Source organism: Mesoplodon mirus (genome assembly GCF_964341445.2).
Source record: "Mesoplodon mirus genome assembly, chromosome: X".
NCBI lineage: Eukaryota > Metazoa > Chordata > Mammalia > Artiodactyla > Ziphiidae > Mesoplodon > Mesoplodon mirus.
Genome location: NC_138981.1, coordinates 136,459,462 through 136,478,935, shown reverse-complemented (window position 1 = coordinate 136,478,935; position 19,474 = coordinate 136,459,462). Strand labels below are relative to the sequence as shown.

General features: G+C 51.7%; 1 protein-coding gene across 11 annotated transcripts in view; it reads right to left on the bottom strand.

The window, feature by feature from the left end:
• The window catches only part of MAMLD1 (mastermind like domain containing 1), a 110,054-nt gene that overhangs the window by 25,403 nt on the left and 65,177 nt on the right, over positions 1-19,474 (bottom strand). For 4 of the 11 annotated variants that reach the window (XM_082610872.1, XM_082610876.1, XM_082610878.1 and 1 more), the window contains 2 exons: positions 11,152-12,873; positions 8,936-9,058 (listed from right to left, as the gene is read on the bottom strand). In XM_082610872.1, the coding sequence (XP_082466998.1) occupies positions 8,936-9,058; positions 11,152-12,873 (1,845 nt within the window). The remainder of the gene's footprint in view (positions 1-8,935; positions 9,059-11,151; positions 12,874-19,474) is intronic. The other 7 variants (XM_082610877.1, XM_082610879.1, XM_082610873.1 and 4 more) reach the window with 3 other exon arrangements.

Here is a 19,474-nt window from a genome sequence, read left to right as displayed (position 1 = left end):
GGGGATTTCTACCAATAACTACTCTAAAACACTCAAAATAATCTCAGGAGCTTAATTCTCAGAGGCCAGCAGATGCAACTGATTTATAGGTTGATTCCTTCCTGCCTTCTTCCAGTCATTCGTTCAAAGGCTCCTTGAGCTCACGTTTACAGACCTAGATAAGACATCATGTGCCTGAGGAATTTGCTAGCAAATGGGGGCACAGGCAAGACACAAATGACTCTGATTAAAAAGTGGACACTGCCAGGCCCTGAAAGGCAGAAACCGAAGGTCTTGAGAGCTGGGGTGTGAGTGGGGACACAGTGACCAGGTGTGTCAACTTCCCAAAAGTCATTTGGACAATGACTAGAGGCTCTTGTTTCCTACTTTGTGTGTCAGTGTCAAGCCTGGTTCTCACTGTAGCCGAGACCCTTAACTTTCTCCAGAACTCTACCTCAGGGCCTAGCACTTGCTCCAGAGGGACACTGTGCACAGAAAGTGAGTCCCTAGCATTGTTCTTTTGGCTCTTGTATTAATCAGCAAACTGTGAGCCATCCTAGAGTTTCTAGGCTTGCAGATGCACCAGAGAATCCATGAAGCCAGTGGGCTTTCTTACCCCATTCCGGAGCAGAGACCCCATTCTGTCTATATCACTTCTTTGTTCCCCCATCCACATGTTGTCATTTCTCTAAAATGCCCAGAAAAGGACAGAAGTCGTGATCGATTTATCAGGAAAGTTCTTTCTAAGCATTGGCTATGCCCAGGAACCCTACACTGTGCGTGTTAACACGCATGCACTAAGTGAAAAGGGGAAGTGCACGCATTCCCTAAGTGCATGCATGTCACTAAGGCATCTAAGTGCAGTAGGCCTGCACAGAAACATGGGTATGGTACCCGTGCAGTCAGTACTCTCCTCTCCATGAAGGAAGACAGGCAGCTCAGCTGCTGCCACCTCGACATCACATATTAATATTATCAAAATTAAATACTGCCTTGACTAGGAGAGGATTAGCTCATGTTTTAAAATTTGTTTTTCCTTTTCTTTTTTTCTTGCTGTTAAACTGACCGTTTTAAGTGCCTAGTTCTGTGGCATTAAGTACATTCGCAGTGTCGTGCAGCCATCACCACCATCCATCTCCAGGACGTTTTCATCTTCCCAAACTGAAACTCTGTCCCCATTAGACATTAACCCCCAGTGCCCCGGCCCCAAGCAAGAACTACTCTGCTTTCTGTCTCTATGAATCTGACTCCTAGGTCCCTGTTATAAGTAGAATAATATGGTATTTGTCCTTTTGTGACTGGCTGATTTCACTTAGCATAATGTCTTCAAAGTTCATCCATGTTGTAACAGGTATCGGAATTTCCTTCCTTTAAAGGCTCAATAGTATTCCACTGTGTGGATGGATCACATTTTGTTCAACATTCTTCTCTCTGTGGACATTTTGGTTGCGTCTGCCTTTTGGACATTGTGAAAATGCTGCTATGAACACTGGTGAACAGATATCTATCTGTTCAAGAACCTGCTTTCAATTCTTTTGGGTATATACCCAAGAATGGAATTGTTAGGTCATACGGTAATTGCATGTTTAATTTTTTGAGGAACCACCCTACTGTTTTCCACGGCAGCTGTACCATTTTACATTCCTACTAACAGTGCATATGGTTTCCAGTTTCTCCACATCTCACCAACACTAGTTTTTTCTAATTTTTAAAAAATAATAGCCATCCTTAATGGGTGTCAAGATTTTGTTTTTTTGACAACATGAAACTAGAAAGCCATATTTGAGAGCTTTGCCTGTTCACATTTTCTAGAGCTCATCTTTGAAAGTGTTGCCGACAGAGGGAAAGGTCATGGAATTGTTCCCACTTACTGCCACTCGAGGGTGGTTGGAGGACTCCCACATCTTTCAAAGCTTTGTCACGTGGAAATAAATGATCATTATGCAAAATTGTAAATAAGGAGTCCACCTTCATCTACTGGCCTCCTGAGTCAGCTGGCTTGGCAAATTCTTTTCACGTGCCACCCAGACATGGGCCTGTAGAAAAGTCTGGGTCTCCACAATTCTGCTCACTTCCTCTGCTCAAAAATGGCCAAACATGGTAGCATGCTGCAGGGGGTAAGGCCAGATAGAACCTCTGCATATAGCTTCAAATCCAAAGCTCCCAAAAGCAAAGCAAGAGTTGGAGTAATTTCTGATGAAGTAGGGCTATGCATCTTTCAGGCTTTGAAGGTCACATTTAGGCCAGGACTTTGTGATCATTTCCTGGACTGCCCACTTCCCCTTTTCCCATGCACCTAGCTCTCCATCACTGAGTCAAGGTCTACGGGCTCTGTGCGAGTCCATGCTGCCCAATTTCTAATCCAACATGAAACTCGGTTCACATGGGGCGAAGGACTGAAGGATGAAAGAAATGGAGAAATGCTGCCCCTTTCTTCCACTCTCTGTCTTAGAACCTGTTATTCTGCTGGGAGTCAGGACCCAGGGAAGGCTCAGCTCGGGGCACTGCATGGGCTCTCAGGACCACCATGCACGCACGCAGGCCTGGGGTGGAGGTGTGATCTCTTTGGACATTTTAGCTCTCAACAACCTCACTGATTTTGCTGGGAGAAGCTAACATGATAAGCCCTCATCCAACAACAACAAAGCACAATCAGACAAAGCAGCGCCTGTCATTGTGGGCAAAATTCACGAGATCAAATCAAAACCTAAACTTTTTCAACTCCTTAGGAAGAAGCAGAAACTCTTTCTCTGGGGGTGGGGTGGGGTGGGCTGCTTTCATTCGCTGCCCCCTTCAAGGTCACAAGCCACCAGTTCAGAGCATACGCACACTGTTGCTTTGCCCAGCAGGCCCAGCTTGTGGGATTTGACAACCCCCAAGGGACAGAAGAGGCTGAAAGTACAAACGGGCTCAGGAGAGGTTTCCATAAATTTGTGCTATGGGACCATGAATGGATTTGAGAGAGGGAAGCTGGGCAGGGTGCAGGAAGGAGGGGCAAGGATGCAGTGGAGCCCCCTTAGGACACATCCCTTGCTCACCCCAAGGGTCACATCTCTGACCTGCATTGCTCCTCTGGCACCATCCTGCACTCAGCGACAATGCTGGCTGTAGGTGTTAGGGTCACAGCGGAACGGTGCAAATCCACTGTGACCCTCCATCAGCCCTAGACATTTTTTCTATTTTGCTAACTTTTCACTTGGGGTCACAACAGTAGCTGACCACTTCACTTTCAAACCTGTTTTACATGTGGAAGTGGACGGCCTCTCCTTGAGGTAGTCTACATTTTGGGTTTGTAGATATTCATAAGCAGTTAAGTTTAAAGGAACATAACACAATGATTTATTTCTGTCCTCTTTGACTCTTTGAAAACTGAAATCAGATTCCTTTCCTTGCTTTACAGTGACAAATATGCAGCTTGTTTCAATGACCTTAGTATAAAATAATTTACATACTTCATTTTTAAAAGTCTCATTTGGGGCACCCCAACTTCAGCAAAGTTTCGTGTTCCTTTTCAGGTATGTAAAGACAAAAGGAACAAACAAAAAACCAAACAAAAACTTCACAGGAGGTTTCTGAAAATGGTTGCCTTTCCAGCTTTCATGAGTCAATTGTCAAGCAATTAAAAATTAAAGCTAGTGATCACCATTAAGGCTTCAGTAGTTGTGGCTCACGGGCTCTAGAGTGCAGGCTCAGTAGTTGTGGAGCATGGGCTTAGTTGCTCCGTGGCATGTGGGATCTTCTCGGACCAGGGATCGAACCTGTGTGCCCTGCATTGGCAGGCGGATTTTTTTAAATTAATTAATTTATTTATTTTTGGCTGCGTTGGGTTTTCGTTGCTGCATGTGGGCTTTTTCTAGTTGTGGCGAGCAGGGGCTACTCTTCGTTGAGATGCGCAGGCTTCTCATTGCAGTGGCTTCTCTTGTGCGGAGCACGGGCTCTAGGGTGCAGGCTCAGTAGTTGTGGCATGTGGGCTTAATTGCTCCGTGGCATGTGGGATCTCCCCGGACCAGAGCTCCAACCCATATCCTCCACATTGGCAGGCGGATTCTTAACCACAGAACTACCAGGGAAGTCCTGGCAGGCGGATTCTTAACCAATGTGCCACTAGGCAAGTCCCAAGAAAACATTTTTAATCTTACAGTACAGTACGTTGAACAGTACTGTAGTACAGTACAACAGCTGGCATACAGGGGCACGTGCACATCTTTGAAAGCTCACAACTTGGAGGTTAGTATGTAGGGGACTTATTGTAAACTTTGTCTAATTATATTTCCTCCCAAAGCAGCTAAAAAATGTTTCCCCAAACTAAATAGTTCTTTGCTGCCCAATTTAAAAAAAGAAAGGAAAAACTAAGCTTGTATGTACAATCGTGCTTAAATACAAAATAAAGATGCTTAGGGACTTCCTTGGTGGTTCAGTGGTTGAGAATCCATCTTGCAATGCAGGGGACACCGGTTCGATCCCTGGTTAGGGATCCCAACGTGCCGCAGGGCAACTAAGCCAACGCACCACAACTACTGAGCCTGAGCGCCACAACTAGAGAGAAGCCCGCGTGCCGCAACTAAGACCCAACACAGCCAAAAATGAATAAATAAATAAAATTTAAAAACAATAATAATTTAAAAACAAAAAACAAAATAAAGATGCTTATTCAGGAAAATGTCCTCATGTCTGGTAGAGAAGACGTGTACAAGGTGAGGCTGGAGCTTGGACACATGGGCTCTTTGAAATCAGACTTTCCTGCCCCGCTTCTTCCTTAGTGCAGCCCAGAGCTTCCCCCAGACGCCTCTGCTCTTGCATTTCAGCAGTACTACCCTTTGAAATGAAATCTGTGATGCTTCTCACCAGAATTTGTAAAAGACAGAGGCGAAGAAACTTTCCTCATTACATGGGGAGCAGTGCCGCCCTGCCCTGCCTCTTAGCCTCAAAACAGCAGAAGAATTAAGGGAAGCTGGTGAAAGGAGTTTCAAGTCCAAGGTCACAGGCCCTTTCTTGACAATGTGTGGTATATCTGATTCCAAGGAGGTCTAGTATTCTGGCAAGATAGTGGTCACTTGCTTTTAAAGGGTCATGAACGATGTCGAGGCTAGGAGCAGACTCACACGCTACCGTTTCTCCCGACTCTCTTCCTCCAGTGGAAAATGGAGCCGGCGTAACTTCGACAAGAATAGGGAATTCTCTCGGTCTAACTAACCTGGTTTTATCATTTTGGTTTTCAATGGGAGGTCACGGTGTGAAGGGAAAGATTTTAATTTGCAGTGTTAATCAAGACAGCAGTAATTCAAGGTTCTGCTCTACCGAGCAGTCGAGTCCAACCTCGGAAGTCCAAACCAAGTGACCACGATGAACCAGTGTTCCTGGTGGCGTTGGCGCCGGGTGGCTGGCAAGGCTGGCCCTCACTTGCCCTCCATCCTTTCTCTCCGCCCATCAGCAGAAGTCCCTCTGGATCTAGAAACCCAGGCAGCCCTCGGCCAGTTGCAAGCGGCGGGGTTGGGGCCCAGCTGAATGCAGGCAGCATTTGTTACTGCCGTTTCTTACTCAGCACACACGTGGGATGGTGCAGCCCCCTGCATGGCTCCCAGCACCTCTGCCGTCTGTGCTTGGAGGGAGAATGGCCAGCACTGTTCCCTCCCCACTGGCCAGGGCGCTCGGGAAGCTGCAGCCGGGCCTGGCTGCTCTGCTCCCTTTGGGGGTCCCCAGTCTGTGTCTGTCACTTGGCCTCCCTGACACCCCACGGCTGAAGGGCACTCCCCCACCCCTCCTCTGCAAGCCACCATCCAACTCTGGGAGCCGGAGACGAGCCTGGCAGTCTAAACGCATTTCACTGAGCACCGAGTTTCAAGAGCTTTCTCGAAACAGTAGAGCTAACATCGGTGCAGCATGATTGTGTGCCAGGCCCTGGGCCAGGCACTTTTACCTCATCTCGTTGAATCCTCTCAGCAGCCCCATTTGATAGGTATACTAGTATCTCCATTTTGCAGATGGAGAGACTGAGGCACAGAGAGAGGAAGGAGCGTGCCAAATGAAAAAGTGGCAGAGCCGGGATTTGGACCTCAGTGATCCAAGCCTCAAGCCCAGTCCCGGGGCCCGCACCCTGCCAGGAACCAAGGGCCAAGGCCCCGCTGCCCCTGGCTCTGTGCCGTCTCCCTCCAGGCCCTGGGTGCTGGGAGTGCTGTGCTTCAGAGGCTCAGTCCCCAGGGACAAGAGGCACCCACGGGTGAGGGTGACAAGAGGGCTTCCTCACGGTCCCACTTCAGACCGAGGTGCCCAGATCCCCCTCCTAGGCCCAGCCCTCCAGGAGGGTGGATGGCAAGTTCTCCTAATGAGCCCATGCCTCCGCCATTGCTGGGTGCCCACTGCTGCCTAAGCATGGGAGACGGGCGGCTGGCATTAAAGGCAGAAAACGGGGCAGACGCAGGCGAGGGCTCATCCAGCCTTCCCAGAGGCAGGTCCCCTCTCTCGCCCCTCTCAAAATCTCTCCAAACCATATCACACGCCTCTTTGGTCTATTTCTCTGCAGCTGCCCACCCGCCACCCACCCGCCTCCAGCCTGCCTCAAGGATCAGATTTCAGGCTTTTTTGTTCTTATTCCAACTGGCCACCGTCCTCGTTCCTCCTCCCCGCCATGCTACACTCCCAGCTCTGCAATCGCACGTGCACCCAGGGCGCTCGTGCTGCCTCTTGCTTCCCCGACTCTTCCAGAGCACAAGTCTCATCTCCTGGACAGAACTGCTTCTGCCTTTGAGTAAATGTCAGTTCCTCTGCCAGTGGCTGACAGTCAAATTGAAGTCCTAACCCTGATGTTCACAATACCTTAAGGTATCCTCAATGGTTTTCAGCGACCATTATGGAAACAAAATTCATTTTGCCTCACTTCGATTAAAAACAGAGAGAAGTCACCCAGCCTTGGGAGTACGGTGGGGAATACAGTGAGGAGATTTGGGGGCCTTGAAAGTCAACACACCAGGGCTGGGTGTCACAACTCCATAGTCCCTTCCTTAATAATTCTAGGTCCACATCCCTTATCTGTAATTTCAAGGCCAAAAGCTCTGAGAGCCTATTTTATTTTTATAAATTTGGTGCCAAAATTTATTTGGGAACAAAACTCGACCTGGGCTTAGTTAAATATTCATATTTCTCTGCAAAAATAATAAAATGTGCCCCAGATTCCACCAGAGGGTTGTGTCATATTTGGTATATGCACCATATTAGTTTTCTAAAGTCCCCAAAGTTCTGAATTTGGAAACGCGTCTGACCTCAGGGGTTCCAGATCCAAGTCCGGGAGCCCACGCGTGCCATACCTGGGCGTGGAGTGTGGGCCGGGCAGGGGTCTGAGCAGTATTGGTTCAGCATCTCCTGTCTTTCAAGGCCCTACGAGATGGGGCCCACCCCTTTCCCCAGGTACAGCTGAGGCTCAGGGGGCTTAAGTGACACTGCTCCTGGCACAATGCCCAATTAGAGTTGGTGTCCGGACTTGAACCCCAGCCTGTCTGCCTCCAGTGCCCTTGCCATGCTGAACTGCTGCCCTGATGCCAGATGGCATTTACCTTTTACCTTCAGTGCAAGCAAGCGGGTCACTGAAATTGGATCGCTCACGTAACTGGTAAAGTGAAATCCCCCAAGCTGAGAAAGATTAGTCTGAAAATAAGAATGAGCTCCTTGCGACACCTGGATTTGGCATTTCTGCTTTAAGATGAATGCCCAGTCCTTCTGTGGTAACCACTACCATCCACAGAGGTGCAACGAGCTAGTCAACGCCATCCAGGGGGTAACGAGTGTTTCCTGAGGCTCAGCTTGGCCATCAGTAAAACACGGCAAGTTCTCCCTGCTGGGAGCAAGAAGCATGTACTTCCTCACCACGGGGGCCTCAAACACTCGCCTCTTCCTTTCTTCCACCTTCTCCTGGCCAGGTGACCAGAACTCGGTTCTTAGGCCTTAAACTGAATGCGGAAAGGCCATGAGAAGGAACAGCGGAGCTGCTGATGTGCCCGTTTGGAGGCCTCGTCAGTGCATTTTGGCTAAAAGAACGCCGTGCACAGAGCAGGGTGCTGGGAAGTGGGGCGGAGCCAGCGTGAAAGCACGAAGGCGGCTCCTTCCCCTCGCCCAGCGGGCCTGCGGTGGTCTAGGCAGGGCGGGGCCTAGGACAAGAAGAGCCCACGAAGCTAGTGAGCCCCACCACTGCTGTCCATCTCACTGGCAGGCATGGGGTCTGGAGAGAGCACTGCTCATATGCTGTCCCGACACAGCCCCAGGTTTGAGAACCATCTTAGCCCCCGGGAAACAGATCTGGAGACTCAGGACGAGGAGTCAGGCTTTCGTTGGCAGGTTTTGCGCCAGGCTCTGTTTGGAGTGCTTCAGATGCACAGAATCGACGCTTCTAATCCTCAAACAACCTACCATCACACCCACTTTGTAGAAGAGGCAACAGTTAGGAGGTCAAGGCAGGAACAGAGGGCTCTGGAGGCAGGGCCCCGTGTGTGGGGTTACAAGTGTGAGCTCTCTAGCCAGACTCCCTGCTCTGGCCCCGACTTGCTGTGTGACTGTGGGCAACTCTGGGGACTTCTCAGCTTTAAAGAGAATGATAACAGCCCCTACCTCTGAGGACTAAGACGAGAAAAGGCAGGTGAAGTACCAGGTAGCACGCTCAGCCCCTGGGCACTGGCCAGTGCTGGCTGGGAAGGTAGCTCTTGGCAGCAAGAAGCATCCCATCGGGGAGCCCAGCCTCTTGCCTCTGTTGGCAGAGGTCACCTGAGCCCCTCCTGGCCTGGGGAGCTTGGCTGCATGCGCTTTCTCCCGGACACTTCCTCCAGCCCCACCTAGGGAATCAGTCGGATGTGATTTTCACGACCCTCATCATTAAGGATTCTCTCTGTGAGCCAGCTGGTCTGGCTCCGAGGCAACACAGTCAGGCTACACATGTTCCCCACTGAACACAAAAGAAACCAAAAAGGCTCACAGTGTTAGATGGTGACACGGCTCCAGGCTGAGGATCTTGCCTGCTAGGATAAGGGCTCCAGTGCGGATGCTGGCACTCCCCCAAGCCAGCTGCAGAAGTCCACGAAAACAGCTGGCAACAGGCCTATAACAAAATCAAACCAAAGTGCTCCTGAACTGTGGACAAGGGCTGGCCGCTCACCCTGGCCACCCCCACGGGTGCTCCCATTGAAGGACCGATCCCTTGTGTGGAGCACTCTGCTTGGTGAGGCTTCATGAGACCTGGATGAAAAAGACACGGTCTCTCTCCTCTGGGGACTGCCACAGCCACGGTCATCCAGGGCCCTCATCAAAGAGGTCAGCCCCCACCAGGAGCTTCCCTTGGGACACATTCCCAGACAAGCACTTTACGGCCACCTACTCCTTGGCTTCTCTACAGAAGAAGGAGGCAGAGTTGGAGATGGAAGTCCAGAGGACAGTTGGGGAAAAGCTTCCTGGGGGGCGGGGGGGGGATAGTGACTGAGCCTTAGGACCTGTAAGAGTGGGACAGGAGAGCAAAGGTGGGCAGGGAAGGTCAGACACAGGCAACAGTGGGAGTCAAGGCCAAGAACACAGAGTGGGCCGGGAGTGGCAAGCACTTTGGGGCCCGATGGACACTGAGTCTAAGGAGGTAGATGGAGCTTTTGGGCCTCCAGAATCTTCCGAGCAAGTGTGAACACGATCAGGTCTGTGTTATAGCAAGGTAATTCTCAGAGAAACGGATGGTTTATTGGAGCAACCAGTTTAAGAGTCAACTGTATGAGTTCGGATGAAGAATCAAGAGGGCCTGAACTTGGGCAGGCCTGACAGCAATGGAAAAGAGGAAGCACGAAAGACGGTATTCGGGGCAGGGAGACATCTGACGTGGTTCCCAGGGATCCCTGCCTCCTGGTACCCTCCCCAGCCTGTAATCCCCTGCTGGTATTCACATCTTCATGCTCGCGTCTAATGAACAGAATACCGCACACGTGATGCAATGTCACTTCCCAAACTAGGTTATACAGACTGTGACTTCTGACTTGCTGGCACTCCCCCTGCCTCTCTTGCTGGCACATTCTCTCTTGCTTGCTCTGATGAAGCTGGCTGTCATGTTGTGAGAGGCTCTATGAAGAGATCCACGTGGCAAGGAACCAAGGGAGGCCTCTGGCCAACAGCTCATGAGGGACCGAGACCTCAGTCCAACAACCCACAAGGAACTGCTTCCTGCCAACAACCACAGCAGTGAGTCTGGAAGCCAGTCCTTCCCAGTTGAGCCTTAAGATGACTGCAACCTTGTGAGAGACCTGGGCCGAGAAGGCCCTGCTAAGCTGTGCCAGGATTCCCAGCCTCCAGAAACTGTGAAGTTATGTATGTATCTTGTTTTAAGCAGTAGTTACGGGCTAATTTGTTACGCGGCCATAGGTAACTAATACAGGCAGGGGTCAGAACAAATGAAAAGTGGGAACTATGATAGACACTGCCCAGGGAGAAGTAGCTGAACTGAGTGATTGACAAGACTGTAGGAGATGAGAGAGACATCATGGGGATTTTGAGAAGAGCACGGGCTCTGGAGCAAGCCCGCCTGCCTTCAAGTTGCTGCTGGGCCTCTCACTAACTGTGTGACTCTGGGCGAGTCATTTCAACACTCTGAGCCTCAGTTACTTCGTCTGTAAAATGAGGATGGTAAGAGTAACTACCTGACACGTCTCTGACATTTTCATTTAGGACCTGCCTCAGCACCTGGTGCAGGGGTGAATGGCACGCTGCCGCTGCCCACCAGACGTTTGCTGTGACACTTCTAGAAGGCTCGGTGTGCAGCCTTATGCCAGCAGGGAGAAAATTTAAATGCTTCAGTGCAATTTCCTTGTATCCTATGAAGGCTTCACTGGTCCTGGGTGAGGGAACGTGCCTCACGGCCCAGTTCTGTGTGATTCTGACTCATCTGCCCTGGTTCCTTCCCCTGGCGGCACCTTGTGGGTGAACTTTTCTTCCAGGGAAGCTAAGCAACCTGCACAGGAACTGAAACCATAACCTTGACCTCATGGATACTGCGCTTTGACTGTGCAGAATAAATTGGCTTCAACAGACTTTTCCAGAGTGAAGTCCACTCTCAAAGAGGACTACAGCCTGGATCTGCCTCCAAAGGCGGCTCTCAATACCATGAAACATGGTTCTTATTTCCAAAACCAAGGGACTCAACCAGAGGTGAGATCGGCTTACCTGTCTGGGCAGAGAAGGCATGGAATCCGAGGCCACCGACCGCTGAACACGCTGCGGCTGCTGCGTCACGTGCTGCAGAAGGAACGAAGCAGCGTCCGGCTGCTGCTGCAGCTGCAAGCTGGTTGTGGCCGTGGACGAGGCCGTGGCAGAAGAGGCCGGCGTCAGCGTCGGCTGCTGCAGGTAGTGGAGCAGGGCAGGTTGCCGAGACGCAGCGGGCACCGAGGGCATCTTCGGGGGGCCCGGCTCAGAGACAAAATGTGACAAGGGCTTGGTGTGGCCGAAAGTAAAAGGCTCCGGGGCTCCCGGGCTGGGGGCGGCCAGCCCCTGCTGCATGATCAGGCTCAGGGTTCTGGGTGAGCTGGTGGCCATGGGCTTGAGGATGGCACTGGCTGGCGGAGGCGGAGGCGGCGGCAGCTGCAGCTGCGGCTGCTGCGGGCCGAGCGGATTGCTGGTGGGAGTGAGGCTCCGGATCAGGGGGCACTGTGGGGTGAAGGACTGCTGTGGCAGGCCGGGGCTGGACAGCTTCTCTGGGCGGTAGGGAGTGGAGGGCCCCGGGTTGCTGGTGGGCAGAGTGGATATCAGGTGCCCTTGAGGCTGTTTGATGGTGGAGGACACCAGGTTGGCAAGGATGGAGGGCTGCGGGCTGAACTGCGGCTGCTGCTGGAGCGCGGGGCTGGGGAGTTTCTCGGGGGCATAGGTCATGGCCGGCCCCAGGGCAGCGCCGCTGCTGGGCGCCGCGCTGGACAATAAGGCATTGGGAGAGCCCTGCAGAGCGCTCGCCGGCAGGCTGCTCGATGACATGCAGGACACCATGAGGCCCTGAGGGCTGAACGGCTGCAGCGGCTGTGGTGAGGGCAGTGGGCGGTAAGGCGGGGAGAGGCCGGGAAGAGGCAGGCCAGACCAACTGGGAGCGGGGCCCTGCTGCTTCGTGCTAGAGCCCTGCTTGCTGGCTGCCAGCGCCTTCAGCTGGTGGGCGTGATGCCACTGAGGCACTGGGAGCGGTGGCAAGGCAGCCGCAGGGAGCGGCGCCTGGACCTGGCTCTTGGCCTGCGCTGTTGAAGAACTGGGGGAGACCATCTGCTTACTGGTGGAGGGAATGATGTAGCTGATCCCCGCGGAGGAGGGCGGGATTTGAAGCGACACCCCAGGGGCCTGGCTGCAACTGGAAGCGAAGTCCTTGCTGGAACCAAGGCTCTCCAAGTGTGGCATCTGAACCGCAGGCTTGGGAGTCACGCCTAGGGTTGCCGGGGGGTGATCTAAGACCAGCGGTTCTTCTGGCTTGCTCCCCAGGATTTTTTCCAGGTCGAGCTCACTCGGAGAAGGTTCTGGAATTTTTGTTAGCTCCTCCAGCAGATCTTGAAGTTCCTGGTCCACAGCAGGCACAGTGTTGGTCTTGTCATAGTAAGAAAGAGGGGGGCCTTTCAGTCCCATTTCCGCAGTTGGTGGCACCCCAAACGGTGAGCCCATTACGCTGCCGTTCATGGGGTTATTTTCGAGTAGTAATGAATGGCCAGCTGCTCCCATCGCTGCAGGGCTAGGGTTCATGGGTAACGCAGGAACCTGCAGCTCTGCACAGGCTGTGCTGGGATGGGCGCCGGGGCCCATCGAAAGGGTGACATCTTCAAGGCATGGTCTCTTAATTTTATTAGGGTAACCTCCTTCGGCCATGCCTGAAAGCTGGAAAGTTTCTTCTTCCTGTCTCCTCTTAATGGTTCCCTGTGGCTGGAAGAGAAAAGAGGGGTGGGGAGGGAGGGAGGGAGGGAGGGAGGGAGGGAGGGGGGAGAGAGGGAGGAAGGGAGAGGGAAGGGGGGAGGCAGAGGAATGTTTATAAAGGCTTGGCACATTAAAGCTATTGAACAGGAAACTTGCAAGATAAAACAGATCTCTCAGTTTCAAGACTTAGAAAGAGTTGTCAAAACTATACAATACAGCCTATTTTTAGAACCATGATGCTTGTTTTTTTGTTGCTGTCTTTCATTTAGACTGTCGTGTTACAGTTCAAATAAAGCAGTATGCTGTCTCTACACCAAACACTACAGAAAGTCACGCGAAGGATATTCTCTGCCCACTTAAAGGAGCTTTCAGCGAAACTGTGCAGGAGGCATGGAGTGCCCTGGGCTGCGGGCAGACATTGGAGGGCAAAGGAGAATCGCTAAGAAACTTGCAATTCCCACCTGTCTACTGGTAACCTGATTTTTAAAAAGGAAAAGCGTGACGTAGACATTGAACTTTTAGGTTGCTTCCATGTCTTGGTGAAATGCATCAGGCTCTAGTGAGAAAAGGGGATGAAGCAGAGGCTTTGGAGGAGTGAAGTAGATCTGGCGTGTCCTTTTGGGCAGCTGTCTGAGAGACACTGTTTGGAGTGTAACACAACTGCATAACAGTCACTATAGCATGGTTCCATTTATCTGTACACACACAGACACACACGTGCACATGCACATACATACACATTGCTATGAGTGCACGAAAACGCCTTGGAAGAAAGTATATGCAACTCTTTGGAGTAGTCATCTTTTGGGGGTGACTGGAAACTCACTTTCTATTCTCTGTATTTTTCTATTGCTTGTTTTTAATGGAATGACTTACAATCCTCCACCAAAAAAGTATAAAGCTATCTAATTAAGAAATGCCTCTGTGCAGATGCATCCTCAGGTTGGGGAGATAGGAAACAACAGGAAAAGGCCCCGATCTGTGATCTGCACTTGGGGGAACTGCCCGCCATTTATAAAAGCCTAGCCTTTGGGAACAAATCAAAGAAGTTACTGATGCCGTATTTCCTACTCTTTCAAGGCTTCATACAGTCATCCGTGGCTGTCTCGTAAATGACCATGACCTGCAGTGAAGGGGAAGGGAGTGGATCAGAGGATTATGTGTGGGAAGAGATGGGCTTGGAAATCACCTAAAGGCCAACGCTCTACCAGATACATTTCCCCTGAAGCACTTTTGCATGAAGAAGCCTCTTTCCAGCTTTGAAGTCTTACTGGGACACCCAGTGCTGATCCTCTGACGTCCCCTTACGTTTGGCTCACTGGAGGGTCAAGGCGGGCGTGAGGGCCACCTACTAGCACGACAGTGGTCATGACTCTTAAAGCAGAGTGAACGTCAAAAGAGATCCCCTAGGGCTGCACATCTGGAGCCCTGGCACCCATCAGATGTGCTTAGAAACCTCCAGATTCCCAGGCTCTCCTACCACAGCTGAACTGCTTCAGTCTCCTCCGGGGCGGGGCCCAGGACCCCAAGGTTTGTTACAGCTCCCTGGCTGGCTCTCAGCGGACTGCCAGGTTGAGAGCATGGGTGGAGGTAGGATGGCCAAGGGCCCTGGTCCCAAGGCACACGCAACCACTACGTATTGGCCTCCACACAGAATCTCTTGAGTTGTATCTTCATTTGTAAAATGAGCGTCATTTTAGTTCTCATCTCGTGATGCTGCTCAGACTATTATGTGAAATGGAACAGATTCCATGGCACCTAGTGGACCCTCATTAACTAGTAGCTGGCATTATGGAGGGCAGATCTGGAAGTGCTCTGGGAGTCCAACCCTGGCCTTTAAAGACAGGGAGGGACCCTGAGACCCTGGGATGGGCAAGGCTTGCCCCGAGCGGCTCAGCTAGAGGGCCCCAGGGCCCGGGGGCAGATGCAGGGGCCTGCCACCATCACTCAGCTGTTCCCCGACCCGCAGCCTCCATCCTCCCCCACCGATGGCTGGACACTGACCGCCCCATCCCCGCAGAAAGGGCTCCCCCTCTCTTAGCGAGGGGACTTGCCTACTTCTCTGCCGTTCCTTTTGAGATGTCCACCACCCGGCCAAGGGCACGTTGAGGGGCAGGTCTGCCACCAGATTCATCTGAGGCCTGAGTACCACGGGGCAGGCAGGAAGGGGCTGGGGGGTGAGGCAGAGTAGGCACAGGAAGAGGCCTCTCCAGTCATCTGCTCCACTCTCCCACCCAGGAGTGCTCACTAAGTATTTGGCCCACGGCTGGTGCAAAGTAAACAGAAGCTGAATGAATCCATGGACCAACGAACACAAATGACTCAGCACCCAGCGAGCTCCGCCCCGTGTTTTCCTGGCCGTTCAGTCAATCAATTATGGGCCACAGAGAAGTCACTGCATTTCAGGCTGAAATTCGGTCTCTTCTACATTTTCCCAAAGACTTAAAACAAATCCAGTATATTGAAAACAGAAATGTCTAAACTGGATCAGTAAGGAACGGCTCAGTGTGGGCTTTACATAGGATCCCCTGCTGGGAGTCCGAGCGGGCGATGGCTGTGCCCAATGCACTGTTCATGATGTCTTGGACTCAAGGCGAGTTTAATGCCAGTGAAGTCTGCATAGGACCAGGCGGGGGAAGGATGGGCTTGGGGGATGGGAGGGAAAGGAGGGAGGGCAAGAGCTGTGAGTTGGAACGGCCTGGACTCCCTGGCAGATACTAGGGCTTTCATTTAATTGTTGGTCTGCCATTATCCTGTTGGGACTAAGGTGGCAGGAGGTGGGGAAGGTGGGACATGACCACCAGATGCTAAAGTTAATACTGGGAACCACTGGCGAAGGAAAGGGGTCTCCAGCTCTCTGAAGTGAGAGTGTGTGTGCCCCCCACTTTTCAGGCCCTCAACCCCACAGCGGGACCCCAGGATGCCCCTGTTGTGCCAAACCTGCAGCCGGACGCCGCTGGTGCTAGCTTCCCTGAATGCTTTGGGAGGCTCCCTAGTCGGCGGGCAGGCTGGCCTTGCTGTCCCTGGGGGTGCAATGGGGGGCGCTGGTTGACGCCACAGTCTCAGCGGTGGGACAGGCAGGAGCCTCTTCCCAGCTTTCCTTTCTCAATGGACTAAACGAGACTCCACTTTGCTAGAGGCTGCAGCTCTGCATTTCGGATTTTACGGGGAGAGCTTTCAACAGATTGCCTAAAGCACCTTGGCCGGATGGCCAGATCCCCAGCCAAGCCTAAACAAGCCGAGGGGAGGCGGCTGTGTTGACATCTACTACGAGTTAATTTCGCCCCTAGACCCAGGCTGCTGCCACCACCGAGGTCAGCCTGTCTGGGCTGTTGGGCTTGACTGAACCCCGTGGCCACCCTTCTAGATCAAGTGCAGCAGAGAGCTTGCTACCCCAGAATGACTTCCCCTCTCAGCGTCACGTTGGGGGTGGCAGGTCCCCACCAAACTTCCAGACCCTTCTAAACAGCTTTACCTATGTGCCATTTTCCAGTCTCTGTGGACTCTGTACAGCAAGCTATGGGTCCCAGCTCCCAGCCAGCCCCTACTTCCTTCAGGCCTTGTACTACATGTGACCCTGCCCACTCACTGGGAGAACTTTTTAAAAAAAATTTTTTACCATAAGTGAATCAGTAGCCACTAGCAGGATTGCTAGACAATACATGTCAACCTTCACTTTTTACAGAAAACAGAATGGGTGGTGATTTGCTTGTGGTCCCACGGTTAGTTAGGGGCCAACACCAACACTAGACCCCAGGAGGCCCAGCCCTCACAGGTCCGGGCAGTGGTAGGGCGGGGAAGGGGAGTGAGGGACGGTGTCCTGGTGTCTTTTAGAGAGGAATGACTTTATCTCCATCCACCAGTGCCCGCGGAGTCCCATTTCATAATCGGGCAGACAAAGCCACCAATGTGATCCCCACGACCTTATAAACATTCATTAAAATGCATTTCAAAGCATGTGATGCCTTCCCCACCCCCTAAATAATGAGAAAACAAAGGCAACCCTTCTGATAGAGGCCAAGTTCAGCTCTGAAGTCAACATTATTTCTGGTTCTGTCTGAACAATGACATATGGCAATTCTTCCCTTTCTACATTTTTTTAGTCCAGAATGGCAAAAAGGGCAAAGATTTCTTGGGAAAGGGTCTAGAGTATAAGAGTACAGTCCAGGCTCAGAAAATGGGCATAAGGAGAAGAACATATATATATATATATATAATATATATATATATATATAATATATATATATAATATATATAAATATATATTATATATATAATATATATATTATACATATAATATATATACAATATATATAATATATATAAAACTCTTTCCAAAGAAGTCTGGCAGGTTGCTATAAACACTTGATTTTGAACACTCTAGCTGGAGGTTTAACACAGACATCTACAAAAGGCCAGCAAAAATATGCACAGTCCCTCCTGGGTAAGAATGCAGGAAGCCCAAGGTGTGCAGGAGAGACTGGCTCAGGGCTCCTTGTTTTTCCCTCCAGGGAGCCCCCGGCACGATTGTCAAAAAGCTGGAAATCGCCTGTGGCGTATTTAGTCTCCCTTCCTCTGTCAGCAGCGCCTCCTGTGGTGCAGCCCCGGCCAATCTGCTCCTGCTTCTGCTTCTCTCAGTGTCTCTCACGCGAGTCCACCCCTGCTCCATCAACACCTTTCCTCAGTACTGCTACACATGCTCCCTGGGAGTTTCCAAGAACCTCACGCTGGCCAGCTAGCTTGGATCTCAAGCCCTCTGAGACAGGAGTGTTCCCCAGTAGACTTGCTCAGAAGAAAGGAGAATAGATAAGACATGAGGCAGCAGGACTGGGTTTGCAGGAAGAGAGACAAGGAGGGAAGGAGGGAGAGAGAGGGAATCTGCCTGCGTGGAGACATGGGATCAGATGAGCACCCATAACTGCCTGTACTTGAGCTGGTGTATCATTTGCATGGTTGTTTTTCAGAACGATGTCCCCACAAACTGATCTTTCTGTAGAGCAAACAGGACTTTCAGCATGTCCAGAATTGCAAGACCTGAGGCTCTGGAGAATCCCAGGGTGGATGGGAACTGCAGGGAATCCTGACTAGCTTCAAGAGGAGTCGGTTTGTCTCAGGAATGACTCTCTGCTAACAGGTGGTTTGGAGCAAGAATCTCACCCTAGAAAGAGGGGATATATTGGCGCCCTGGGCTTGCCCCGAAGTGACAGAGGCTGCACACTCTGCAGGCAGAGGCGGGCTGGGCTGGAGGGAGGAGCATTGGAGTAGGCACCAAAAGACCTGATGGAAGTCCTAGCTCCTCCATTTGCTGTGTGACTGTGGGCAAGTCACTCCCCCTCTCTGAGCCTCAAATTTTCTTCTGTAAAATGAGTCCTCGGCCTGCCCTGGGTGCCTCACAGCATCTTTGAGGAGTGCACATCAGAAGCAGTCACTGTCACTGATGTCACTCTCCAGGCCCTGGGTCCCCAGGCGGCCCCAGGGCCCTCCAGTGTGGGCCTCGGCTTGCTCTCTGGCAAATAAGGACACATGCTCTAGAATCGGGACATGGGGTGAGAGTGGAGGGAGACGAGCAGCCTGGCACTGATGGCACTGACCTGATGGCCAGCAGTGCTGCCTGTAAAATTCCACCTTCTGCTGCTCGCCATCGCCCACCGCTCTGGGCTCCACCACACTGTCTGCACCTTCAGGCTTCCCAACATGAGGGCTGTGGCTTCAACAAGCTTCAACCAGAGCGGCCCCAACAAATATAGAAATGATCAGACCTCGGGTTTTTTGAGAACTGTGTTCTCCCTTTCCGTAGTGTAGACATAGCAGCTGGAAGAACTGGCAACTCTTAAGAATGGCCCCAAACAGATAGATGCGTGTGGATTTAATGGGCTCATAATTCAGCGCTACCATCCCCTGAGACGCCTCCAAGTATTGCGTCATTGACCAGGCGTTTCTTGAGTGCGAGCCTTGCACTCCTAGGCTGTCAGAACTGCCAGGCCCTTAGTGACAGGCCGGTCCCTCCCATTCACATGAGGGCTCATGAGGCTGAGAGCCAGGAAGAGATGTGCCCGTGGGCCAGTTTCTCTGACTGCCAGGTTGGCCTCTTTCCACTGGAAGAAACCCTGCCCCGGTTTCCTCCAAAGACCTTCCCATGTAGCATCATTAGTGGGATAAACATGACCACTTGGGGGGAGAAGAGAAAGATGGAGTTGGTTTCAAGCACCTGGATTTGATGAGGTTGGCCTAGAGGTCAAGCAGGTACTGCCTGTGGAGCCAGACTAGAAGCTGAAGGTCAAAGGCAAGGGCATTGTCTCAGCCCAGATGGGTCTGTCTGTGCAGGATTCAGGTTAACAAGCGTCATCTGTGTTTCACCTGAATTAGGCTAATGCACCCGGAAACATGCAGGGAAGAGGAAAAGTGAAGGCAGAGCTGAGGTTGGAGACCACCAGGGCCACTGGGCAGACCTGGGTTTCTATATATGAAGAGGGCAGAAGGGCCCTCGGAGTTCATTTAAGCCCAACTTTCTCACTTCTCCCAGGGCTCTGCTTCTAAGTATTGATACCTTGTGGTGTGACCTCTCATAGGTCCCTACCCCACTCTGAGCCTCAGTTTCCCCACCCACAAA